This window comes from Sminthopsis crassicaudata, chromosome 3 (genome assembly GCF_048593235.1).
Source record: "Sminthopsis crassicaudata isolate SCR6 chromosome 3, ASM4859323v1, whole genome shotgun sequence".
In the NCBI taxonomy this organism is placed as follows: Eukaryota; Metazoa; Chordata; class Mammalia; order Dasyuromorphia; family Dasyuridae; genus Sminthopsis; species Sminthopsis crassicaudata.
This window is the reverse complement of record NC_133619.1, coordinates 599,763,325-599,790,869: the sequence shown is the minus strand read 5'-3', so window position 1 is coordinate 599,790,869 and position 27,545 is coordinate 599,763,325. Positions and strand designations below refer to the sequence as shown.

The 27,545-nt window shown below is 44.8% G+C and overlaps 1 protein-coding gene across 2 annotated transcripts in view; it reads right to left on the bottom strand.

Moving 5' to 3' along the window:
- Positions 1-10,778: 10,778 nt before the first annotated feature.
- SDC3 (syndecan 3) overlaps positions 10,779-27,545 on the bottom strand; it is a 76,322-nt gene continuing 59,555 nt past the window's right edge. For both annotated transcript variants that reach the window (XM_074305540.1, XM_074305539.1), the window contains exons 2-5: positions 19,757-19,874; positions 18,393-19,075; positions 17,759-18,038; positions 10,779-16,343 (exon numbers count right to left, since the gene is read on the bottom strand). In XM_074305540.1, coding sequence (XP_074161641.1) covers positions 16,177-16,343; positions 17,759-18,038; positions 18,393-19,075; positions 19,757-19,874 — 1,248 coding nt within the window. In that variant the 3' untranslated portion in view covers positions 10,779-16,176. The remainder of the gene's footprint in view (positions 16,344-17,758; positions 18,039-18,392; positions 19,076-19,756; positions 19,875-27,545) is intronic.

Sequence of the window (27,545 nt, the reverse complement as noted above, 5' to 3'; positions counted from 1 at the left end):
AATGGAGACAGAAAGGAGTATACTTTCTTCTCAGCAGTTCATGGAACCTATACAAAAATTGATCATATATTAGGACATAAAAACCTCAAAATCAAATGCAGTAAGGCAGAAATAGTAAATGCATCCTTTTCAGACCACAATGCAATTTAAATTACATTTAATAAAAAACCAGGGGAAAATAGACCAAAAAAAAATTGGAAACTAAATAATCTTATACTAAAGAATGATTGGGTAAAACAGCAAATCATAGACATAATTAATAACTTCACTCAAGAAAATGACAATAATGAGACATCATACCAAAATGTGTGGGATACAGCCAAAGCAGTAATAAGGGGAAGTTTTATATCTCTAGAGGCCTACTTGCATAAAATAGAGAAAGAAAGGGTCAACGAATTGGGCTTACAACTAAAATTGCTAGAAAAGGAACAAATTAAAAACCCCCAGACAAACACGAAACTTGAAATTCTAAAAATAAAAAGTGAGATTAATAAAATTGAAAGTAAAAAAATATTGAATTAATTAATAAAATTAAGAGTTGGTTCTATGAAAAAACCAACAAAATAGACAAATCCTTAGTAAATCTGATTTTAAAAAAGAAAGAAAAAGCAAATTGTTAGTCTTGAAAATGAAAAGGGAGAACTCACCACTAATGAAGAGGAAATTAGAACAATAGTTAGGAGGTACTTTGCTCAACTTTATGCCAATAAATTCGATAACTTAAATGAAATGGAAGAATACCTTCAAAAATATAGCTTGCCCAGATTAACAGAGGAAGAAGTAAGTAGTCTAAATAGTCCCATCTCAGAAAAAGAAATAGAACAAGCTATTAACCAACTCCCTAAGAAAAAATCCCCAGGACCATATGGATTTACATGTGAATTCTACCAAACATTTAAAGAACAACTAACTCCAATGCTATATAAACTATTTTTAAAAATAGGGATTGAAGGAGTCCTACCAAATTCCTTTTATGACACAGATATGGCTACTGATACCTAGACCTGGTAGATTGAAAACTGAGAAAGAAAACTATAGACCAATCTCCTTAATGAATATTGATGCTAAAATCTTAAATAAGATATTAGCAAAAAGACTTCAGAAAATCATCTCCAAGATAATACACTATGATCAAGTAGGATTTATACCAGGAACACAGGGCTGGTTTAATATTAGGAAAACTATTAGTATAATTGACCATATTAATAATCAAATTAATAAAAACCATATGATCATCTCAATAGATGCAGAAAAAGCATTTGACAAAATCCAACATCCATTCCTACTAAAAATGCTTGAGAGTATAGGAATAAATGGTCTATTCCTTAAAATAATAAGGAGAATATATTTAAAATCGTCAGTAAACATCATATGTAATGGTGATAAACTGGAACCTTTCCCTGTAAGATCAGGAGTGAAACAAGGTTGCCCACTATCACCATTACTATTCAATATAGTACTAGAAACTCTAGCCTTGGCAATAAGAGCCAAGAAAGAGATTCAAGGAATTAGAGTAGGAAATGAGGAAATCAAACTATCACTCTGCAGATGACATGATGGTATACTTAGAGAACCCCAAAGACTCTGCTAAAAAGCTACTAGAAATAATTCAGATCTTTAGCAAAGTTGCAGGATACAAAATAAATCCATATAAATCCTCAGCATTTTTATACATTATCAACACGATCCAAGAGCAAGCGATACAAAGAGAAATTCCATTGAAAATAACTGGTGATAGTATAAAATATTTGGGGATATATCTACCAAAGGAAAGTCAGGAATTATATGAGCAAAATTATAAAATACTTGCCACAAAAATAAAGTCAGATTTAAATAATTGGAAAGACATTGAGTGCTCTTGGATAGGCCCAGCAAATATAAATAAGATGGCAACACTCCCTAAACTAATCTATTTATTTAGTGCTATACCAATCAAACTCCCAAGAACCTATTTTAATGACCTAGAAAAAATGACAACAGAATTCATATGGAACAACAAAAGGTCGAGAATTTCAAGGGAAGTAATGAAAAAAAAATTAAATTAAGGTGGTCTAGCTATACCTGATCTAGAACTATATTATAAAGCAACAGTCACCAAAACCATTTAGTATTGGCTCAGAAATAGACTAGTTGATCAGTGGAATAAGTTAGGGTCACAGGGCAAGATAATGAATAAAAATAGCAATCTAGTGTTTGACAAATCCAAAGATCCCAACTTTTGGGATAAGAATTCATTATTTGACAAAAACTGCTGGGAAAACTGGAAATTAGTATGGCAGAACCTAGGCATGGACCCACATTTAACACCACATACTAAGAAAAGATCAAAATGGGTCCAAGATTTAGGCATAAAGAATGAGATCATAAATAAATTAGAGGAACATAGGATAGTTTACCACTCAGACTCGTGGAGGAGGAAGGAATTTGTGTCCAAAGGGGAACTAAAGATCATTATTGATCACAAAATAGAAAGTTTTGATTACATCAAATTAAAAAGTTTCTGCACAAACAAAACTAATGCAAACAAAATTAGAAGGGAAGTAACAAATTGGGAAAACATTTTTACAGTTAAAGGTTCTGATAAAGGCCTCATCTCCAAAATATACAGAGAATTGACTTTAATTTATAAGAAATCAAGCCATTCTCCAATTGATAAATGATCAAAAGATATGAACAGAAAGTTTTCAGATGATGAAATTAAAACTATTTCCACTCATATGAAAGAGTGTTCCAAATCACTATTGATCAGAGAAATGCAAATTAAGACAACTCTGAGATATCATTACACACCTGTCAGATTGGCTAAGATGACAGGAACAAATAATGACGAGTGTTGGAGGGGCTGTGGGAAAACTGGGACACTGATGCATTGTTGGTGGAGTTGTGAAAGAATCCAACCATTCTGGAGAGCAATCTGGAATTATGCCCCAAAAGTTATCAAAATGTGCATACCCTTTGATGCAGCAGTGCTACTACTGGGCTTGTATCCCAAGGAAATACTAAAGAAGGGAAAGGGACCTGTATGTGCCAAAATGTTTGTGGCAGCCCTTTTCATAGTGGCTAGAAACTGGAAAATGAATGGGTGTCCATCAATTGGAGAATGGTTGGGTAAATTATGGTATATGAATGTTATGGAATATTATTGTTCTGTAAGAAATGACCAACAGGAGGAATACAGAGAGGCTTGGAGAAACTTAACATCAACTGATACTGAGTGAAATGAGCAGAACCAGGAGATCACTATACACTTCAATAACGATCGTATGAGGATGTATTCTGATGGAAGTGGATATCTTCAACATAGAGAAGAGCTAATCCAATTCCAATTGATCAATGATGGACAGAATCAGCTGCACCCAGAAAAGGAACACTGGGAAATGAGTGTAAACTGTGAGTATTTTTTTTGTTTTTCTTCCCAGATTATTTTTACCTTCTGAATACAATTCTTCCTTTGCAACAACAACAACAATAAAATTCGGTTCTGCACATATATATTGTACCTAGGATATACTATAAGATATTTAATATGTATGGGAATGCCTGCCATCTAGGGGAGGGGATGGAGGGAAGGAGGGGAAAAACTCAGGACAGAAGGGAGTACAAGGGATAATGTTGTAAAAAAAAAATTACCTATGCATATGTACTATCAAAAAATGTTATAATTATAAAATTAATAAAATAAATTAAATTTTAAAAAGTCACAGGTGGCAGAGCCAGAATTCAACCCCCCCCCCCAAAAAAAAAAGGATGGACCATGGAAAATATAGCCCTTGCCAATGTTGGTGACAGACGCTCTTTATAAGAGTTCTTCTTCTCCAGTTGTCATAATTAAAGAATAGGGGGCATCTCTGAACTATTCTCTGACAAGAAGCCGAAAGTCTGATGGACAGTTAAATCTTATCAACAACTATAACCCCTAATAATCTGACCAACCCATGTGAGTATTCCAATTCCTTCCTGCTGCTCAAAGACAGTCATTGGTCAACAAATAATTTTCCATGAGGGTCCCCATTCTCCTGGGAACACAAAAATAAGATATGGTAATGAGATCCAAATGCTTTGAGGGGCACACTGACACACCACTATTATACAGGAGGGTAAGGTCAGAGGTCCTTAGGTACTAGGAGCACTCTACTCAACAATAATTGGGTAACCAGGCAGAGATATAGACGACCCAGCTACTGGCTTTGTGGTATGCTACTGATTCCTATAAAGTGCCTTTCCAAAGTAGAGGAAGAAAACTTGATGGATAGTAACATATGCCAGCTGTATACCCACAGCTGTGCCTCTTTCCCCTGTGCCTTCTCTATCCTCATATGTTTCCCAGCCTCCATCCTTTCATGAGAGACATGGTCTTTGCCAGGTTCACATAGCCATGTGTCAAATGCCCACATTTCCACATCAGGGAAACTGCTAATATCTCAAGGAATTCTCAAGTGCAAAGAGCAAGCTACCTGATCCCAGTTTGACTTTCCCAGCTCCAGACAGTGTGAGCTTTACCTCATTGAGTCTAGGCCCACTCAAGCTCAGTTAAGACCAGCCTTATCCAAGACTAAATGGGACCCAATTACATAATGAGACTGGAGAGGTAGACAACTCACCACCCTCCACTGGGAGTCCAAAGACCAGTTCACAATTTTCCCTTGGCCAGAGCTCAAGCTACAATAAGGGAACAAGACAGTATCCAGTTTGAAGTGAGTTGGTGGCCACATGAAGGTCAATTTAATTGAGAGATTGAGCCACAAGCTCTTTCCCCAAGGCACATCAGGGATGAAAGCTCCCCATAATCCCCTGATGAGAAGGGGTCTCAGATCCTATACAATCTTCACTGCTTGACACCCTACAGCTCAAAACTAGGAAAGCTGAGCAATGCTATCCTGTTCTGGTGGATAATGGGGGTGGCTCACCTAACTTCTCTGAGTCCCAGTTTCTTTATTTGTAAAATAGGAATAATTATAGCACCTATCTCCCAGAGTTACTGTGAGGAAAAGCAAATGAGAGAACATAAAAACACTTTGCAAATCTAAGAGCATAATATTAATTATATTCAAATCACAGCCCAAAGTCACATAGCAAGGACTAGACCCCTGGAACTTGGGACTTCCAAGGTTAGCATTTTCTCCCATATCACAAAATGTTATGAATACTTTAAAGGAGGAACGTAATTATCATCTCCCATTTTATTAATGAAACTTCTTTATGCAGCTTTCCCTAAGTAGTCTTGCAGAAAGTCACCAGATTACAGGATCGTAAATTGAAAGTCAGAAGGGACCAGTTTGTCCAATCTATTCATTTTAGAAATGAGGAAACTGAGACCAAGTTAGTTTAAGTGACTTACCTGACATAGGCAGTATTGTGTAACCTCCCCCAACTTTGAATATTCCTATAGCCAGTTATCATTTTCAACTCAAAGAATATTACATCTGAAGGACATCTATCTCATTTTTTAGAGGAGACTTTGAGAGTCAGAGTGATGAAATGTCTTGACCAAAGGCACACCGTACATTGCAACATCAGAGCTTAAATCCAGCTTTTCTAAATACATGTGATTTTGTCCACACATCTACAGATAGTCCTGTTTGGGTTACTAGTTAAATTACAGTACTTTGAGATTTTTCCCCAACTCTGAAGTTCCATAAAATGTATTGAAGGAATCGTCAGAGCATCCTGTGGAGCCACAAAGAACAGACAAATCCTTCCCTAGTTCTTCAGTCTTCAACCTTTGTTCTTAATATGATGATAGTTGACCCACTGGCCAGCTCAGCACATCAATTCAGGCAAGACTCTCTCCCTTGTTACTGAGATCTAAGGAGTGCTACCATTGGTCAAGTTGTGAACTGGGATCATTGGCCACTCCAAGGCATGAACATTTTGTTCCCTGAACAGTGGGGGGAAAAAAGCAGGCCATGGAAGTCAGAAAGGATCTCATAATCATCTAAAGTCAGAGCCAAGACAGAAAACAAGTGTTCTGACTCTGTCTTCTGTTCCTCCTATTACATGATATTCAGATAATAATAATAAAGTAACATTTCTCTAACCCTTTAAGATTAATAGAATGCTTATTTAGAGTTGGAAGTGACTTTAAAGGGCTAGTCCAAGCCCTTCACTCTACAGAAAAGGAAACTGAGGTCATAAAAAGTCAGATAAATTGCCCAAGACTGTGCAGATCTCTGAATCAGATTTGGAACTCAAGACCTGTGATTTCCGAGTTCAGCACTTTCCCCTCCATCACAAAGATTCTCAATTATACATTAAAGTAGGGAATTCTTATCCTGATAATTGAGACCTACCTTTTGCAAGGAGCCTTCCCTTAGTCCTTAATCTTAGTGGCTTTCCTCTGGGATTATTCCCAATTTATCTCATTTATAAACACTTTGTACATAATTATTTACTTGTTGTCTCCCCCATAAACTCCTTGAAGGCAGGGTCTGCCTTTTGCTTTTGTTTCCCCAGTCCTTAGCACAGTACCAGATACAGAAAGACAATAGTTGACTGACCAAATAAAGAGGAAACAGAGGTTCTAGGAAGTTAACTGTATAACTACTTATGAGTAGCCATATAGTTAACAAGCATCACATTTGACAAGATTTCAGTGCTGGCTTCTCCTGACCTCAAGTCTATAGCTCTTGTCATTACATCACAAGCAAACATGACAATGAAGTATGATGTGAGAGAGGTGATGATTCCACTGTATTCACTTATTGGCAGAATACATCAGCTGGAGCTGGGTTCAGTTGTGGGCACCATATTTTAGCAAAAACATTTGAGAAAATGGAGCAAATTCAGAGGAAATGTGTATGGGCTAGGGAGGGAACTGGAGACTATATCATAATGAGAATGGATTGAAGAAACGAACACTATGTTCCTCTGGAGGATTTATGAGAACTCAATTGTCTTCAGAGTCCAAAAGAAAGAACTAGAACCAAAAGGCAGAAGGTAAAAGGAGACAGATTTAACCCAATAGAAAAACTACCAAATAGACACTGTCTATGAATGAGAATGAGAAAGAACGAGAAAGGAATGACCCAGATAGGTCATTCTTAGATAATGAGCTTCCAGTCACTGAGGGTATCCATGCGAATACTGGGAAATGATAGACATTTATAGAGATTTAAGATTTGCAAAGTGCTTTATAGATTTGATCTCACTGGAACCTCACAACAACCAAGCAACACTCTTCCCATTTTACAGATGAGCAAACTGAGGCTCAGCAAGGTTAAATGACTTCCCAATAGTCACACAGCCAGGAAGTGTCAGAAGCAGGATTTAAACCTGAGTTTCTCCTAACTCCAAGATTAATACCCTTTCTATTACTACAGGTATAACATAAAAAGGATTCCCATACCAGATGGGAAGATGGACTTGGTGACTCAGTTCCCTTAAAGCTAAAACTCTATGACTTAGAAATTAAATAATTCTATTTCATTAATTAAATAAAATCCTATCCCCTCTCCCCCTTTATTCCATGTTCAATTCCCCAATCAGGTCTGTATTTCCAAGCATCTCAAAGTATTTTAATAGTGGCTCCTATTATTATCACTTTCCTGAATCATAGCAACAGTCTTTAACTTTCTAACTCTTCCAATCTTCCAAGCCTACTTTTGACTCCTAAAACATTTCAAAGTTTACAAAGCACTTTACATACATTCATTTAATCCTCATAATTACACTGTGAGGTAAGTATAACAAGTATTATTAGTCTCATTATATAGATCAGGAAACTGAGACTAATAGAAGTGGAGGGACTTGTCCATGGTTGCACAGGTACACAAATGAAACTTGAACATGAGTCTTCACTGCCTCTCCAATGGTCTTTCATTCTGCCATAGCTGCTTTCCCTCACACCAGTGCCAGATGGATCTTCCTCAAGTCTCTCCAGTCATATTTTCTCCACTCATTTTCCTGTTTAAATTAGCTCCTTATGACCTATTAAACTTTTCTGCCTAGCATCCAAGGCTTGTGAGTCTGGAGCTATTCTATCTCACATTAATTTCCCTTCCCAAAAGGAAACTACTTGCTACACCCCTCCCCCATACATCCTACATTTCCTCTCTTGGATTCAAGTTAAAGCTCTTACTCTTATTAACTAACTGTCTGATTCTTATTAAGGAGGTCACTTTTTTTGACTACCCATCTCCTCATCCTAAAAATAGAGACAAGATGACTTTTCTATTATATTATACCTTGTTGTAACAGTGCATGAAGTCATATTTGTATGTTTTTATGTTTTAAGTTTAGTTTTCCTATACCAACACCATGAGGTAGGCAATGGATATATTATCCCCATTCTACAGATGAGGAAACTAAGGCTTAGCAAAATTATGTGACTTAATCCCATGGATGATTAGTGGCAAGGCCAGGAATTTGATCTGACTCTAAGTTGACTGTTCTTTACCCATTGTCATTGTCTCCCCTCTCACACTTCTCACAAGATGAGAAAAGCATGCTAGGACCAGCTAAACTCTGATTGTTTGTGACCCTACCAGTGTGGGTAGTAGCTCCTCCCCTGGCATATATTGCCACCTTTCAACATCTTCTCATACTGTGCAACTTTTGCTCATCTTTTGCACACAGATCTCTAGATGGATCCTTTCCTTTGCTAATCCATGAGCACCAGGACAACACATAATTATTTTAAACCCCTGATTCTCTACCTATCACACCTCCTTTGGTGGTAGTGTCTTTGATATCACCTACCTTCCATATATGTCACCATCAGCAAGATGCTACTACTAACTTCCATCTACCACACATCTTTCCTTGGATTACCTACAACTTGGCACCCACATTGAACAATCACATCATTTTCTTGGTGTTAAAAACATGGATTTGGGGAGGGGATACAAGTAGCTTGAGATCATCAGGAGCATTGCTTAAGTTCCCAAATGGGATTCAATCTAATTTCTTCCTCTGTATGAATATAGATCCTCATCATTCTTTGGTAGCACCAAAAGAGGGAAAAGGGGAAAGAAGGGAGGGAGGGAGCAGAAGGAAGGAAGGAAGAAAGAAAGAAAGGAAGGAAATGGAAGGAAAGAGGAGAGGAAAAGAGAGGGGGAGGGAGGAAAGAAGGAACTAATTGAACAGATTATGTTATCTGGGTAACATGTTTTTCATCTGCTTTACATTTCAGGTCTGGAGGGTTATCTGACTCTTTTGAAGACATGTGGCTGTCATTTGAGATGTACCAAAATTCTAGAACTCAATGTGATTATCACAATGAAATTTACAAATAGAAACACTAGAACATCACCATGAATCATGAATCCCTAAACATCCTCTATGTTTGACAAACATCTTAGGAGCACTTGATATTGTCCAATAAGATCACTGAATATACTGTTTAAGTCTTCTGTTGTAGGATCTTACATGGGGAAAACCTAGTTTGAGAAGAGGCTTTAAGAATACTCTTTTTTTCTCTACTGAGTCAAGTGCTCTTGAAATCAAGAAAGAAATGTCAAGGTATTGTATTCTCTACCCATTTGTTAGTTGGGTGGTTTTAAGGAATGATCTGCCTCATAAAAATCAACTACAAAAGAGTCTATTCTCAGAGTTTCAGAAATGCTACTTTCAGTGCATGTACAGATCATTATCAAATTTTTTTATTTTATATGTGAGAAAGCAAGTATATGGGATTGGTAGTTGCTGATTGTTTTAGGGGAAGAGAAGGAAATAAAAGATTTGAGCTTTGCCACTTTTAGAATCTTCCCCTCTTTTCCATCCAAGTACCTTTAAAATTAAGTGATTTGCAATAGTTTCATTCTATGTTGTATTTAATCATATCCAGTCATTCATCCTAAATTTGCTTTTTTTTAATGCCATTGCTATTCCTTCACATAGTATAATCAGGCATGGTGAAGTCCAAATTGGTTTCTACTATTATCACTGATGAGGATATAGATGTAGAAAAGGAAGACACCTGTTCTCATTTATTTACTGATATCCTTCCTGTTTTAATTTTTGAAAACTCTCAAGAGGATTCAAATTTAACTAAATCTAAAATCAAGTTCTCCATAAATGTGTTTTTCCTGTTAACTGTTTGTAGGTATACTTTGGAGTGATATATATGATTATCTTTATATTATTTTATAAATAAGATTGTACTCTATACTCAGAAGTTGTTTTTGGCCACTATCCTTCCAGATAAGGCACCTTTATCCGCATCAAGGTGACTCATCCCTTAATTAAAACCTAAAAACAGCAAAAGTCAGAGTCCATGTTCTTTTTGTCCATTTCCCACCTTTTTAAAGAACCAATGACTTGATAAAGCAGAGCAAAAAAAGCTTCTGTAAATTCATGCAATGACTTATCTTTGATTCTGCTTTGTCCTATGCAGTTGATCTTGAAATGGTTCCATGTTGGAAACCAAAAGTTCCCTATCCAGGCATTGTCTCCTAATTTATAGTCAACTTCATTTCTGTGTGTGTGTATGTGTGTAAAATCTTGATGCTCATCACATTCACTTCTTTCCAACTCTCTCGAACAAAGTATTCATGAACTGTTGGACTTCTGAGTAATCTACAATGTTTTCCCTTCCTCCATTCTTTCAACTCAACCCAACATTTTTGACTTTATTTCCATCATTCTCCCCTAGGCTCATCTTTGCCCTGAAGTTCTGAGTATAAAGGCACAGGCTAACTGTTGGAAGGATCTCAACAGCTTCTTCATGGAACTTTCTTCAACCCCTGAAACAGATGGTGCTCCATAAGCAGCATTTCTCTTCCCGGCTGTTGGTTTGCTGATTCTAATCATAAGTATTGCAAAGTGAGATGACCAAGTAATCTGTGAAATCATTTCCTTTATTTAGCTCTCCAAGAACCTACAAGCCATTCTACTAGTTACTGTAACTATCTTATATCATCTATTTTATTTATAGCAAGATTAATATGAGTATGCTTAATAACCTGCATTTATATAGCTCTTTTAGGTTTACAAAGCATTGTTCAGCACATACGATTATCCCCACTTTATAGAGCGAGGCTCAGTGAGTTAAGTGACTTGCCCAGAGTCACACAGTTAGTGTCAGAACCAGGATCTGAATCCAGGTCTGGCCTTTGTCTAAAATTAGCATCCTTTCCTTTACAGCACACTGCTTCTCGATCTCAATGGATAGATTACTCTAACAGAGTATCAGGTTTTTGGTCATTAAACAAAGGTCACACATAAGCATTAGTTTACAGAAAAGCTTTAAAGCTGCCATGCTTAGGATCTCCTGTCTGTATTCTCCACCACTCTGCCACCATCGCTGAGGGAGTGGAGGCCACCCAGGACCTTTGAGATTTTTGCTTTGGCCAAAAAGATCATTTGTCTGGCCAGCCTTTGATAATAGAAGCAATGTTATTTAGTGAAAAGAGCCAGATTTAAAATACTGGCTCTGCCACTGTGTCCATGTGCCCTCAGGCAAGTCTCTTTGTGACCTCTCTGGGCCTCGGTTTCCTGATTTTTCTGCCCACCCTTCAGTTCTAATGACACTTCCATGAAGCCTTCCTTGATCGCTGTTGAACATGAGCTTTTCTTCACTTCCCTTTGTTGCACCTTTCGGGTTTTATGTTCTAGTTAGTGTCAAAGACCCCCAGTAGACTATGAAAGTCCATGGAAAGGGAATGTTCCAATCTTTTCCCTTCCCTGAAAGTTAAAGAGTACTCTATAATAAACTGGTGCTTAATAAATGGTTTTGGAACCTCATGGTTCTCAGGAGATAATTAATTTCCCTTCTTTCTCCTTAGGCTCTTCTAAAAGCAAAGGTGGCACTGGTGGTCCCTGGGTGTTGCCTTAGGGGGAGGAGTTGAGGCACATGGAGGTGGCTTCCAGTTAGGCTGACAAGGAGATATGAGGTCAAAGCCTGAAGAAATGATTCTGATGCTCACCCCACTCCCAGTCAGGGAGCATCCTTTCAATGACTTAATTTTATTTTCTCTTATAAATGGGCACAACACAGAAAGAATTAAAAAATAATAATAATGGTACCATTACAGGATTGGGCCATGAGCCCAGGGCTTGGACTAGTTCCCCTCTGCATGATGGGGAAGTGTTCCCTTGGTCTCTTTCTCCCTCATTATTCAAAAGTTTTGGCCATAAACTCAGGACAAAAACAGTTAAACAGGTTGGGGGGATATAGATAGGGTAGGGGGTGGAGGGTTTCTGCTCTCCCCTTTCTTCCACCTGGATGTACAGACAATTGCCCCTCCAAGCCCCCGGCCCAGGGGTAGTTCTGTAGAGGGAGAGCCCCCAAAGAGGGGTCCTCTGCATGAGACACAGTTCCTGATTGTTTAAAATATTTACATGCATTCACTATTTGGGGGGAGGGCCACGATGCTAGCGCCAGCTCAGGAGGCTTCTTCGGGGTGAGCGCTAAAGACTGGAACTTTCAGAAGCTCTCCAGAGTGGGCCATGTACCCTGAGATCCTCGGTCCCCAGGTCTTTTGGCGATCTTGCTATTTGTAAATCTATACAGGCTTCTTCAATTCCTATTTACAAGGAGAGCAGCCTGGGGTCACTGCCCCATGAATGGGGAGAGGAGAAAGGGGTGGCTGTAGAAAGTGGAGGAATATGTGTCCTGAAATTGTGGATGAGATGCCCTGAAAAAGAAAGGTGCCATCTAGAAAATGCAGAGGGACACTCCCAAAAAGCAGCTCTTTCCAGCAGCTGCCATTCTAATAATTGAGTCTAGGAGGGATGGAAATGTCTGCTTCTACTTCCTGGAGGCCCTCCCAACCTAACCTCTCAGCATCTCTCAGGCCCTGAAATCATCCCCAGCTGACCCGCAAAGAGGTCCCAAGCTCCTAACCACAAGGCTCCCCAGCCCGGCTTTCTCCTCCACTTTTCCTTTCCTCCTGGACACTCCCCTAAGAACCCTTCCTCTCAGTTTCCAAGGATACCCTAGGAGTGGAAGAGATGGGTCAGCAAAGATGGCCTCCTCAGAAAGGGTTGTTCCTGGGCCTGAGAGGACTGAGGCTGTAGAGCTAATCATCCAATTCCTTGGGGGATTCCTCTAATCCCTAACCCCCCAACTCTCCTCACTTAGAGGAAGCCCTCAGCTATATGAACTTCCCTCTGGCTAAACTGCCCTAATAACAGACATAACTCATTCTGGCAACCAGTTACCTATAATTTCTCCCCTCCCACCCCCCAAAGATCCTTCCCAAGCCAATCCCCTGACTAGAAATGGGGGCAAGGCATGGGGTGATTCGTTCCAATAGGACAGATGCTGTGACATTCATACCATATTCGTGATCAGATAAAGGAGGGGAAGGTTCCAGGGAAGGAACACCGATGGAGCTTGACTCCTCTCCCACACTCCCCCCACCAGTTTTCTGGAAGTAATTACCTCCTGTTTACTTCTCAGAGTCCCTTTCCATTTCCATCCCTCAACCATTGGGCCACAAGGCTATACATGTCAATTCAGCCTTGGGAGCCAGTGGTGATGGGGACCAAAGCTGAAGTTTAGTCTACTTCCCCCTAAGCTGTGTTCTGGCAGCTCCAAGCCTGAGGAAGATGGGGCCCACTAAGCATCCTGGAGAAGACACCAGTCCCTTCCTCAAGGCCTGCCAACATGGATTCCCCTACTCCCCGGGACCATGGCCCTTCAAGTGAGTGATTGGGGAAACAAGATTGATGAAATCAGGTAAATCCCTGTGCCAAGTGGGCAGAAGGCCCTGGATGTAACTGAAAGGAGCTTACAGAACGGAGTCTGCAGGAGGAGATGGGGAGCAGGGACCAACATCTCGAGATCCTTCCAACCCCTCCCTCCTGGGATCTAGTCCAGCAACTCAGGTTTCCATCCAGACCTCGGTCTGGACAATCCTCTTTGCTCTTGCATCCCCACAAATGCTAAGCCTCTCCCCATCCCCCACTGCACACCTGACAATTCACAGAGGGGATGTCCTGACTGTCTGACCTTGGGCTGGGAGGAGCTGACAAAGCAAGGGGAATGAAATAAGTGCCATAGTCAGGGTGGGAATGGGAAGCAAATAGTCCAAAAACCAGGATTCTATCCCTGGAATTCCTTTTGGTCCCTCCTCCCACAACAAAAACCCAATGGCCCCAAGTTTGAGACAGCCAGCAACAGGCTCCAAGACTCTGAAGGAGAGGGTGTCCATCTCGGAACAGACTGGTTCGGCGTGAGGTCCACGGTGAGGATGCTATTCCACTCAGCATTGGGTGGCTCCCCCGGGGACCCGGGGTCCAGGTACGAAGGTCTCCAACAGCAGGCGCCCCCAAGAGATGAGAGGTCCCTCAAAGAGGCAGAAGACAAACTAAATAGCCCAGCTTTGTCTATGACTGTGGAACCGACTCCCAGAGTTACAAACAAGGTCCAAAAGTATGGAGATGCTTGGGACAGGGGCAAGGAAGAATGGAGCCCGCAAGACGGGGAGCTCGCTACTGGCAGAATCTCCACCAACCACAAGCTCTCGGGAGCCTTGGATGATGATCAATAGTCTCCCCACAGGGGTCCCCAAAGGGGCAGGCCAATGTCCATCTACGTCTGGGCAGAGGGCTGGGGCTGCTCATGACTTATCCAGGCAGGCACTAAGTGGCTTCCGAGAGTTGGCAGACACATAAGCCCATGAGTTGGGATTCACGTAGGAAGTCAAGGGCCTGCAGTCATTCCCGGGAAGTCAGTCAGTTTCAGTGAAAGTCCTTCCTTCCCCATTTCCAAGCCCTTCCCGGGAATCATCCCAGTCCATGAGGGAGGGAGTCTGGAACGGGCAGACCGGAGGCACACATACAGCTCCACCACATAAGCAGGGCCCTTGGCATCAGGGTCCTGGGCCCAACAGGAGTGTCCCTTTGCTTCTCAAATTCACAGGATCCTCCTTAAAGCCGGGCCTGTAAAGGGATTCTTCCATCCCATAAGCCACCCTAGCTCCTCCCGCTGGCAAGCGGGGAAGGAGCAAATAATCTGCAAAGGTAGGGAGAGCCCTTGGGGCTTCCCCACTGCCCCCTCCTCTTTTCTTTTACACGGAGCTCCCCCAGCTACAGCAAGTGAGAACGCGTGGCTGGTGATACTCGGGCTACGTTGGTGACTAGTGTGGGGGCGAGTTCTGTGGGACACATGAGAGGATGCCTGGTGTGTGTGACTCGTGGTGAGTGTCTGCATGCTGGGTCGCGTGAGTGATTATATGTGGCTGATGGTGACGAAGTCGTGTCTGGCAAACACTACCCCTTGGGTGGCTGTCGTGCCTTGAGCAAAATAACTGCCCAGACACTCCCCCTACCCTCCCCAGCTTGAGCCACAGAGAGTGTCTGTGCTCCGTCCGGTGAGGGATATAGGGGAGGGAGAGAAAGAATGTCCCCCCTCCTCTGGAGAAGGCTTGAGCCAGCCACTCTCAGGCACTCTTGGCAAAGCCACGTGCTCGTTAACCCTGATGCTGGCTGGCAAGGGAAGGAAACTCAAGGTTTGGTCTGAGAGAGCCCCAGGAGCAGGGGGAAGGGGCAAGGGAGGGTGGAGAACCCACAGGCTCCCCAACTCACTCCCCTCTCCCACCATCTCCCCTCTTCCACTCAGACTCTCTCTCCCTCTTCCTCTCCTTCCTCCCCCTACCTTCAATCCAGCACTGACCACAGGGCTCACTTGCCATGGCCAAAAGAAGTGCCGCCTAAGAGGTGGCATTGGCTGCCATGGGCCCCTAAAACCCTTAAGCTGAGGGTTCACGGCCCCATGACAAAAGGTGCCCCGCTGCCAGTCTAGGAGAAACCTCCCTGTCCCGATGAGAAGGCCATCGAGAGCCCAAGGGAGAGGAGAAAGGGATTCCCAAGTCTCGCCCCCTGATTTATCAACCAAAGAAAGTTTTGTCTCACTCTGAACTTCTCCCACGGGTAGGAATCTGGTGCCCAAAGTCCCTGGGGCTCCAGCCTGAATGGCCAGAGGCCACTTTGGAGCCCGGCTCTGGCCTAAAAAGTGGAGAGGATTGCTGATCGGATCCCCTCCGGGAATAAGGGGGGTCTGGGGTGGGGATCAAAGTTCTGTAGAGGGGGAAGGTCCTGCCCAGTGCCAGAGGCAAGACACAAAGGCTTATGGACAATGTCCCCTGCACCAGCAGTAACTCGGGTCCAGTGCGGCACAGGGATTCAGAAAACTCACAGTTCTGTCCAAGGAGTAAGCAAAAAAGGGGGAAGGAGAGAAGGAGAAGGATGAGGGAGGGAAGGGAAGAGGCGAGAGGAGGCCCCGAGGTCTCTCTAGGCATAGAATTCCTCCTGTTTGTCCGGCTTCTGGTACGTGACACTGGCTTGCTTCGGCTCCTCCAAGGTGTAGCTCCCTTCGTCTTTTTTCTTCATGCGGTAGATGAGGAGGGTGACCAAAAAGGCAGCAAAGAGGGCTCCGACCACCCCCCCAACAATCACCGCTGCAGGGAAGAAGGAAGGAGCAGGGCTTAGGACTAGGGTCTGCAGACCTGGAGTGAAGGAGCAGGGCCTAGGACTAGAACTATGGGGCTGGAGTGAAGAAACAGGGCCTAGGACTAGAACTATGGAGCTGGAGTGAAGGAGCAGGGCCTACGACTAGGGCTGTGGGGCTGGAGTGAAGGAGCAGGGCCCAAGAGTAGAGCCGTGGGGCTGGAGTGAAGGAACAGGGCCTAGGACTTAGAACTATGGAGCTGGAGTGAAGGAGCAGGGCCCAGGACTAGGGCTGTGGGGCTGGAGTGAAGGAGCAGGGCCTAGGACTAGGGCTGTGGGACTAGAGTGAAGGAGCAGGGCCTAGGACTAGGGCCATAGGGCTGGAGTAAAGGAGCAGGCTCAGAACTAGGGCTGTGGGGCTGGAGTGAAGGAGAGCAGGGCCTAGGACTAGGCTCAGAACTAGGGCTGTGGGGCTGGAGTGAAGGAGAGCAGGGCCTAGGACTAGGACCGTAGGGCTGGAGTAAAGGAGCAGGCTCAGAACTAGGGCTGTGGGGCTGGAGTGAAGGAGCAGGGCCTAGGACTAGGGCTAGAGTGAAGGAACAGGGCCCAGGACTAGAACTATGGGGCTGGAGTGAAGGAACAGGGCCTAAGACTAGGGCTGTGGGGCTGGAGTGAAAGAGCAGGGCCTAGGACTAGGGCCGTAGGGCTGGAGTGAAGGAGCAGGGCCTAGGACTAGGACCGTAGGGCTGGAGTAAAGGAGCAGGCTCAGAACTAGGGCTGTGGGGCTGGAGTGAAGGAGCAGGGCCTAGGACTAGGGCTAGAGTGAAGGAACAGGGCCCAGGACTAGAACTATGGGGCTGGAGTGAAGGAACAGGGCCTAGGACTAGGGCTGTGGGGCTGGAGTGAAAGAGCAGGGCCTAGGACTAGGGCCGTAGGGCTGGAGTGAAGGAGCAGGGCCTAGAACTAGGGCTGTGGGGCTGGAGTGAAAGAGCAGGGCCTAGGACTAGGGCCGTAGGGCTGGAGTGAAGGAGCAGGGCCTAGAACTAGGGCTGTAGGGCTGGAGTGAAGGAGCAGGGCCTAGGACTAGGGCTGTGAGGCTGGAGTGAAGGAGCAGGGCCTAGGACTAGGGCCATAAGGTTGGAGTGAAGTGGCTGGGTGGTCAGGGCTCTGGAACAGGGAAGTGGGGGGCCTACTCCAGGCTCTGGTAATTGTTCCTATACCCCCCAAGTGGGACATCTGGCTTAAAGAGGGACCCCTGAGCTAGTGAGGAAACAGAATGAATAAATGGATGGATGAATGAATGAAATGACACACTTATTATGGGCTTTAAGTCCTGGGGACACAAGAAAGAACTCCATCCTTCCTTCCTTTTCCTCCCCATCTCTTATCCCTCTTCCCCTCTCCCCTGACCTCAGCCAGGCCTTACCTACTAGCACTTCCTTCCTCTCAAGGATGTTCTTCTGAGGCAGCTGGGCTGCTGAGTTGCCCAAATCAATGGTGTTATCAAACAAGCCCGGCCCAGCCTGGTCATCCTTGGGCCTTACTCCTGCTGAGGTCGTGGTGGTCTTTTCACCCACGGCCACTACTTCATTGTCCAGCTCTGGCTGGGTGATCCCCTCCTCTGGGGGCTCCGAGTCCCCACTGGGGAATGGTACCTCTGCTTCCACTTCCCGGTTTGTAACCACTGGGGCCTCTGGAGTAGGGGTCTATAGGGATAGAACAGAAAGGAGGAAGATGGGTAGGGACTGTATGTATGGCCAGGCAGCGAATGCCATGCAGACAACAGCAGACATTTGTTAGAGCCCTGCCATGATGACTGGCAGGAGCACCCCACCCCCCAAAAAAGAAGAGGTTGTAGAAATATCAGCTTTCTCACCTTATTCCCCAAAACGGTCCTGTCTTCCCAACAAGAACCTGCTTGCTCAGCCCCTCCCTGCTCACCATTCTTACTCCCATTTCCATCCTTATCCCAGGCTCATCCCCATTCCTCATTCTCACTCAAATTTAGCTTTTTCTACTTCCCTATTTCTTCACTCTAGTCCCCAGCCCTATTCTCCCACCTGTGGCACCTCTGTGGGTACGAGGGCATCAGATCCCAGAGCTACGGTGCTCTTCTCAAAGACCCCTGGAGGCTGAGAGGTCTCTGGCTTCGGCAAGGTGCTCGGTGTGGCAGTGACCACCAGCTTTGGGGTGGACGCCTCTGTGTCCAGGTCAGAAGCCACTGCAGAGAGGGTGAGTGTGGCAGGGGCTGTGGCCTGGGCTGTGGTCTGAACTGTGGCAGCCACTGTAGCAGCCACTGTGGCTGGGGGAGGAGGCGGGAGCTTAGGAAGGGCCGTTGTGTGAGAAACTGGCACGCTGACTGTGGATGGGGGGAATGTGGGGATGCTAGCGGTTGTCGGGACAATGTTGGTGGTGGCAACAGGCACAGTGGCCACAGCCGGGGCCTCAGTAGCCATGGCTGGTGCCTCGGTGGCCACAGCTGGGACCATGGTGGTCACGGCTTCCATAGCTGTGGCCACGGTGGCAGTGGTGGCGGCAGCAGTGGGCACTACTGACACCTTGGTCATTGCCAAAACAGTGGTGGCAGGCTTGGGAGTGGGGCTCTCTGATGGCTGCATCTCAAAGGGGGTGCCCATGGGCTGGATGGCACTGGTGGGCAGCACTGCTGGTGTGGTGGACAGAGCAACAGCCACATTGGTACTTATCCGCACAGCCTTTTCAATCCCAGATTCCTGCTCAAAGTCTGAAAGGAAGGAAAAAGAAGGGAGATTGTGGCGTTAGTGGGAGCTGTGATTTTGTTGGGGTGGGAGGTGGAGCAGAGGAGCACTGCCATTCTCTCACCCACCTTGCAATTCAGGCTCCTTTTGGATAATGTGACAGAAAAAGGAATAAGGCCTTTCCCCAAAGGTCCCCACCAGCCCAAGGAGCTGACAAAGCATTCCTGGGAAGGACTGGCCCCCACTGGGAGGAAGGGGAAGAGAGAGGAAGGGAGGAAGAGAGAGAAAGAGAGGGAGAGAAGGAGGGAGAGAAGAACAGAGGGAAAGAGGAAGAGAAAGAGAGGCAAGGAGGGAGAGAGGGAGAGAAAGAGAGGGAGGGAGAGAGAGAAAGAGAGGAAAGAAAGGAGGGAGAGAAAGAGGAAGGAAAGAAGGGAGAGAAAGAGAGGGAGGGAAAGAGGAAGAGAAAAAGAGGGAAGGGAAGGAAGGAAGGAGAAGGAAGGAGGGAGGAAAGAGGAAAGAAATGAGTGAGAAAGGGAGGAAGGGAGGAAAAGAGGAAAGGAGGAAGAGGGGGGGAAGGAGGGAGAGGAAGGAAGGGAGAAAAGGAGGGAGGGTGAGAGGAAGGAAAGAAGGGAGAGAGGAAAGGAGGGAGGAAGGCCAAAGGTGGCCATGGGAGGAAGAGGAAGAAGAGGAGGAGGGGCTAAACTTACAGCCAGAGCCAGAGCCCGAATAATGGTCATCTAGCTCATCGTCTGGAAAGGAGTCATCATCCCCGGATCCCTCCAGGTCCACTGGCCTCTCAAAGTTTTCACTGCGCCATCGCTGAGCCTAGAGAAACAGACAGAGTTCAGCACAAGGCAGTCGGTAGACATCCAGGAAAATCAGAGGCCCACAATCACATACCTATGGCAAAGAATCAGGGCCTGGAGCCATTTCTATCTCAAGGTGTCCAGAATGGCGGGCCATTGTCAAACCTCCCCACACTCAGGGTGAGGATACCAGGGATACTGTTCAGCCCAGGCCTCCACAGGTATGGCTCGGCATCCCTGACTGGGTTAAATTCTCTCCTCGCCCTATTATACAGAATCCCAGATGCTCATGCTTTCCAAGACCCAGTTTACTAAGTGCCTACCACATGTCCCACATCCCTGTCCTTAAGCACAGGGATTACAAAGATAAAAACAAAGAAACAGTTTCTCCTCTCAAAGAGCATGCAGTCTACTGCAGCAAAAAAACACATGAGGAAAAAAATAAGTAAATGTAAAATATTTCTTCCTATGTAGCATGTAATCTATAACAATTGTAATTTTAGAGGCGCAAACAACTGCAGATGGGTCGGGCTGGGGAGGGTGGAGGGAGATGAAGAAAGGCCCTGTAGAGAAGGCAGCCTTTGGGTGAGCTTTGAAAGCAGTGAAGGATTCCTAGAGAAAGGGTGAGGAGGTACTCAGGCCTGGAGGAGAGACTTTCAAAGTCGCAAAGGTGGAAAGTGGTGTGTTGTGTGTGAGAAATAATGAGTAGATCCATTAGGAAAAACATGGCAGCACTGCATCAATGGCACAGTGGGTAAGGCTGATTGGTGGGAAGTAATAGATAATGAGGGAAGCTGAAAAGGAAAAACTGCTTGAAAGGAAAGAGATTGCTGGGTAAAAAAGAAATAGATCTTATTGAGAGGGAAGAAAGAGGAAAGGATGAGGAGACGAGAGGAGACAAGATGGACAGCCAGGATCTCTGCCTATAAACTACACTTCTCCCAGAAGGATCTCACGGTACCCAAGACTCAGGACTTTCCAGAGAAGCTGCTGCTTTCCCATGCCCCCCTCGCCCTCTGAGATGCGGCTTCGAGAAGCCAGAGCACAAAGCCTGGGCAGTTTGCCCAAAAAGGCAAGAAATATCTGGATTGGTGGTCAGCAGATGGGGACATCTGGATGGGTCCCTCCCCATTTTGGGGGAAAGGCACTGCTTATGGACAAGTGAAAGGAGGAAGGAAGGAAGGCCAGGGAAGCCAGAAACAGAACTTAGAGCCCAGTGCTGGGGAAAACCCAGGAGTCAGGACTCCTGCACCCTGCTCTCGTCTTTCCACTGACTGCTCATCCAGCCTAAGTCAGGAATTTGAGGTAAAAGTCTAGGCCTCAACCCCACACTAAGACCGAACCCTAACGATGGGTACAAATAAATCTGCTCTGCCCGGATCACATTGTCTAAGTCTCAGCCAAAGAATGGGCAATAACTCTGGACCAGACCTTAAGAGAGCCCTTAACCCTAAACAGAGACTGATTCCCTCCACTGGGTGCTTTACATGGAGACACACAAAATTACCCAGGACACAGTGAGGAATGGAGGTAACAAGTCTTGAGTTCAAACCTGGCATTGCCTGTGTAACCTTAAGAGAAATCTTTTAGACTTTTCTCAAGGCCTCAGTTTTTTCATCTGTAAAATGGGGGTAGAGCAGTAAAGTTTGTAACACTCTCTAACTTTTTAGGTAGATGCTATAAGTATTCTCATTTTTACATAAGGAAACTGAGTCACAAAGAGGTCAAGAGTCACAGTGAGTGAGTGCCTGAGGTAGGAATTTGAACTCAGATCTTGCCAACTTTAATGCTATATCCACTAGAGTCCCAGCTTTTTAAACTGTGGTTCATGACCCCATGGGGGTCTCAGAACTGAATGTGGGAGGATCATAAAATTATGATTTATTATCAGTAAATGCTTGATTTCGATACCTATTTATATAACTGAGATCACATAAAATTCTTGGGCGAAAAAAGGTCTCAAGGGGAAAGTTTAAGACATCCTGGACTAGGCCACCTACTGAGTGAGAGGGTGGACAGTGATCTCTGCAGATCTCTTCTAAATCTAGGCTCCTGCTGACTACACCGCAGACTGAGACCCAAACCCTGGGTGTCCAACGCTACCTCCCACACGCTGAACCTGGATACAGAATAATCCCCTATTCTAGTCACGTACTGCTTGGCCCAGGTAAGAGTAAACCAGTCTAACCACTACAGACAAGCCCCTAAGACTGGCACCAGTCTGGGTAGGTATCCCCGAAATGGACCGAGCCCCTGCCCCAGACAGAGTCCCATCACCCATCTGGTAAACATGATACTTGGTCCTCCGTGAAAGAGTGGGAATAGCCCATGGAAGGGAAAGAAGCGGCACTGATATAAAACCTACTATGTACCAGAAACTAAGTACTGTTACAAATCTCATTCTGATAACACCCCTGGGAACGAGGAGCTCTCATCTTAATATACAGTGAGGGAAAATGAGGCAGACAGCAATTAACTGACTTGCCCGGGTCACACTGCTATTAAGTGTCTGAAACTTGATCTGAATCAAGTCCAGGCCCAGCTTTTTATCCCCCACTCCTGGGGCACGCCATGGCCCCCAGGCCAACCTGCTAAGGCCCAAGGTATCCTCCCCTATATAAAGTCTACCTAAATTATTAGTAGTTATTTAAGTCATAAATCCTCCCTACCCCACTAAAGAGTACATTTTCATGGATCCATCCATTCGATAATTTACTGACAGCTTGCTAAGACTGTAAAATTCTTTCGTGTTTTGGTATCTGGAGAAGAAAATGAAAATATATTGCTAGCTGTTCCACATGCCTCCAGATGCTCATGTCCTCCTTCCCAAACTACCCTTTATTTAACTATGCAGTAATTCTTGGTGTGTGTTACTTTTTGTTAATGCATCTGACTTTCCCCATTAGAATGGAAGTGCTCTGCAAGTAGGAATTGTTTCACTGTTTGTGTTTGGAGCCCTAGTACCTAGGACAGCAGCTAGCACATAATTGACACTTAATTCCTGGATAGGAAAGAAGCAAAAAAATGATTGCTTCTGGATGAGGGCAAATCAGGAAATTTAATGGAAGAGGTGTCCCTCTCTCACCCATATGCCTCCATACCCCTCTCTTCCTCCCCTAGGTAAATCCAACTTTCTGCAATAGGCCCTTTCTCTACTCCATCCCACCACATCCCACCTCCATCAGTGTCCTCCCTCTAGGATTCTCTCTCATTATCCCATGAAGACCGTTATTTGCATGTTGTCTCTTCCATTAGGGCCAAGAAGACAGAGCATTCCAGAAATAGGGAACAGGCAGAAAAAAATGCCTGGAGAGTCTCATTCATAGAACAGCCAGAAGTCCAGTGTCAATGGGCTGGAGAATATAGACTGGAAAGGGAGAAGGGGAAAGGGTTTTGAAATACCAAGTAGAACATTTTCTATTTGATCTTGGAGGCAATAGGGAGCCACTGGAGTTTACTGAGTAGGTGAGTGACATGGTCAGACCTGTGCTTTAGGAAAATCAACTTAATGGTCGATTAGAGGATGGATCAGAGTAAGCAGGCAGAGCCACCAGCAGGATATTGCAACAGGCCAGGTGTGAGGGGATGAGTGTCTGCACCAGGATGGTGCAGAGGAGAGATGCTCCAAAGGTGACCTGGACAGGCTTGGATGTGGAAGGTGAAAGATAGTGAAGAGTCCAGGATGACCCCTCCATTGTGAGCCTGACAGACTGGAAGGATGGCACAGCCCTCTGCAGTAACAGCAAAGGGAGGAGGCTGGACTGGGAGGGGGGTTTAGGGGAAGACAATGAGCTCTGCTTGGGTTTAGGTGCCTTGTCATTTAAAGTAGGCCTTGAAGGATGGATAGGATTTCAACAGGTGGAAAGTGGAGGTTCATGAAGAAATAAATGCAAAAACTGGGAAAGACAAGGCTGAGTTCAGGGAAGGCAGAGCAGCGGAAGTATCAGAAGGTGTGTGGAAAGTCTCATGTGGACACATAGAACGCCAAGAACCCACCTCCGGGTCTGAGACACACACCCAAAGGCAGGGTACTGAATGCAAAGACACAAGGGTGTTCCAGGACCCCCTAAGAACCGTGTCGGGAATGTCACCAGAATGAGGAAAGGCCTGTAGAAATAAGGGAAGCCAAAAGATGAGACTGGTAGTTTGGGGCTTTTTTAGCTCCCTGGGGAGCAAGATCTAAGCAGAGGCACTGCCTCGGGAGAGCTAGGAACAACAGAAGCCCAGAAAGCCAAAAACACAAACCCAATCAACCCTTCTCATCTCTCTCTTTGCAGTTTTCTCTGCAGTCTGCAAAGTACAAAACAAGCACGGTTAAGTGGGTAGTGACCTCTCCAGGATGAGTGAGGAGCTGAGAAGGACCCGGATACCCTAAAAGGTTTCACATCACAAGAGCTCCGCCGACGACAATCCTCGGCACTGAAAGAAAGGGATGTGACTGCTGAGCCACTGCCAATCATTGAAAAGTTGTAGAGAACAGACGAGGCACTGTAGGTCTGGCGACGGGCAAAAGGAGGCCTGGTTTTCAAAAAGAGGAAGGGGGAGGGCTCTTCAAACGATGAGCTAATAGCCTGATTTCTATTCCTGGCAACTGGCTGGAGTCTGTTATGAAAGGGGTGCTCTCTGGACATTTTTGAAAGCCCTTAGAGCCAGTATGGGTTCATGAAGAACGGATTGTACCTGACTAACCTCATTTCCTTTCCTTTTGGACTCAGAAACTAGACTGGCAGAACAGGAGAAGGGCACAAGGTGCAGGACACCTCGATGAAGGGAATGCATGTGATGGTCTGACACTTATTTCTTTGTGAATGAAAGGGGGAAAAGGGGAGATACCCCCACACAGGGAGACAGAAGGAGGGGGGACCAGGAAGGAAGCAGAGACAGAGATGGGAGAGTGAGAGAGACAGAGACAGAGTCAGAGTCAGAGATGGGAGGGAGAAACAGAGATAGAGAAAGTAGAGACACAGAGAGAAGCACGGAGATGGGAGAGAGACACAGAAACAAAGAGAAAGAGACAGAGACAGAAATAGAGTCAGAAAGACAAAGAAATACAGTCAGAAATGGGAGGGAGATAGACAGAAACAGAGAGACAAAGAGAAAGAGAGACAGAGACAGAGAGACAGAAACAGAGAGAGGGAGTGAGAATGAGACAGAGATGGGACAGAGAAAGGAGAGACGTGAGAGAGAGACAACGGACAGAGACAAAGAAAAGAGACAAAGATAAAGAGAAGCAGAGAGAAACGGAGAGCAAGAGAGAGATACTGAGACAGAGACAGTGTCAGAGATAGAGAAAGGAAAGAAAACAAAGAGAGAAAAATAGAAGGAAGGGGGACAAAGAAGGAAACAGAGAGGGAGACAGGCACACAAAGAGACAGAAGAAGGGGGGACAGGAAAGGAGGGAAATAGAAACAGAGGAAAGACCGTCTCAGAGACACAGAAAGACTGACAGAGAGACAGATTCAGAGACAAGTAGACACAGGGACACAGAGACAGACAAGCAGGAAAAGAAAGAGATGTCACCCTCACAACCACTGCACAAATGAAGAGAACAATGAATGGCAACAAATCTCAGTTAAAGATAACTCGGGTACCGCCTTGTTAAAGCACACAGCTTTCCTTACTTTTAGTGACTGGCAAATTCTAACAGTGTAGGACAACAAGTCCCATCAGACTCAATTGTCATTGTGCTTGGGGAGTCTGGCAAACTGGGGTGAGTCTGTATTTATCTGCAGAGTTTGAGCCCATCCGGTCTGTGGTAACTTTGTCCCTGGGGACTCCCAGTGAAGAAGCTCCTTCTCCCAATCCCAATCCAAACGTGCTTGGCACCTTGTAGTCCCAGAGTTTCCCCGGACACTAATAGGTTAATAGCTTGGCCAGAGTCCCACAGACTGTCTCTATCAGAGGCAGCACTTGAAACCAGGTCTTTCTGGCATGTCAGGGCTGTACCATGATACCTATTCTAGTTGCTGTTGCTGTTGCTATTGCTCATTTATTTCAGCTGTATCTGGCTCTCCATGACCCCATTTGGGTTTTGTTGTCAAAGAGACACAAAGAGATAGAAAGCAGAAAGACAGACAGAGACATATATAGAGACAGACAGACAGAAAGAGACCAGAGAGACAAATAGAGAGGGAGTTTTTGTCATTTCTTTCTCCAACTCATTTTACAGATGAGGAAACTGAGGCAAACAGTGGCCTTCCAGGGTCACACAGCTAGCTAGTATCTGAGGTCAGATTTGAACCCAGGAGGATGAGTCTCCCTATTTTAGACATCTATTCTACATAAGACAAAATTAGACTTTAAAAAACAGGACATAGAGGTGTTCGTTAGGCAATCGCATGATTAGGTACACTTCGTACAAGGCCTGTCACATAGTAGGCACATTTATTTTTAGACTACCTGAATTAATTCAACCAAAGAGTGGTGATGGGTAGATCAATGTCCAACTGGAGAGATCCCAGTGGAGGGACCTGCTCTTGTTGAATTCTATTCAACACTAACATCAATGATGTGAATGAAGGAATAGATGGCTCATCAAATTTTGGAAGATAGAAAGTTTGGAAGAATAGGGAGCACACTGAGATGACAGACTGAGGAACCAAAATACCTCAATAGGTTAGGATGATAGACAGATGCTCCGCTTGTCTGCTAGGTTCTGAACTTATTCCCAATGAAATAGTGGTGAACAAAAGAGCCTAGGTTCAAAAACAGCTTCTCATGCTTACTACTTTGCGCTTTGCCTTTCCTGGGCCCTTATCACTTCATCTATAAAATGAGGGGATGGGACTGGGTAGCCCCTGACACCTTTTTTTAAAGCTCCTGGATCTATAATCCTGTGCTCTAGTGAAGTGATTTACTGAATAGAAACAGGAAAGCAACACACACAATGACTCCATCCACAGAAATGGAAAGGAAAAAAAAAAAAAAAACAACAGAAAACTGATTCTGGGGGATTCTTCTGATCCAGGAGAGAAAGTGCCGCTCCCTCCCTCCCTTGCAGAAAGCTATAATTATGGGCATAGAATACTGCTTATACCACCATGCTCAGTGAATGGGGGTCAATCTGCTTAAGTTCCTCTCTCAATCTCTCTCCCTCTCTATTTGTCTCTCTGGTCTCTTTCTGTCTGTCTGTCTCTATATATGTCTCTGTCTGTCTTTCTGCTTTCTATCTCTTTGTGTCTCTTTCCCCTACTCTTTCTCCTTTTCCTTTTTCTTCTTCTCCTCTCTCTCTCTCTCTCTCTCTCTCTCTCTCTCTCTCTCTCTCTCTCTCTCTCTCCCTCTCTCTCTCTCTCTGTCTCTCTCTCTCTCTCTCTCTGTCTCTCTCTGTCTCTGTCTCTGTCTCTGTCTCTCTCTCTCTCCCCCCCCCATTTTTCCCACTTTCCCTCTCTCATCCGTTCCCTCTCTCTCAATCTGTTTATGTCTCTCTCTTTCTCCTCAGTCTCTCTCTCTATGTCTAGCCAAGTGGAGATAGCATACATTTGAAATGAAGATAACATAAAAACAAAAGATACCAATAAAAATTGTTTAAAGAGACCCACTGTAAGCTTGGGTTTGAAGAAGGCTCCTGCAGCAGCATAGCATGGCCAAAGTAGAGGCCCTGTTAAAAAAAAAAAAAGTCATGGGGGGCTTCATGGACCACTCCTTGGCAGCTCCAAACAGGCATACCAGCTCAGCCTTCATGCCCAAGGCC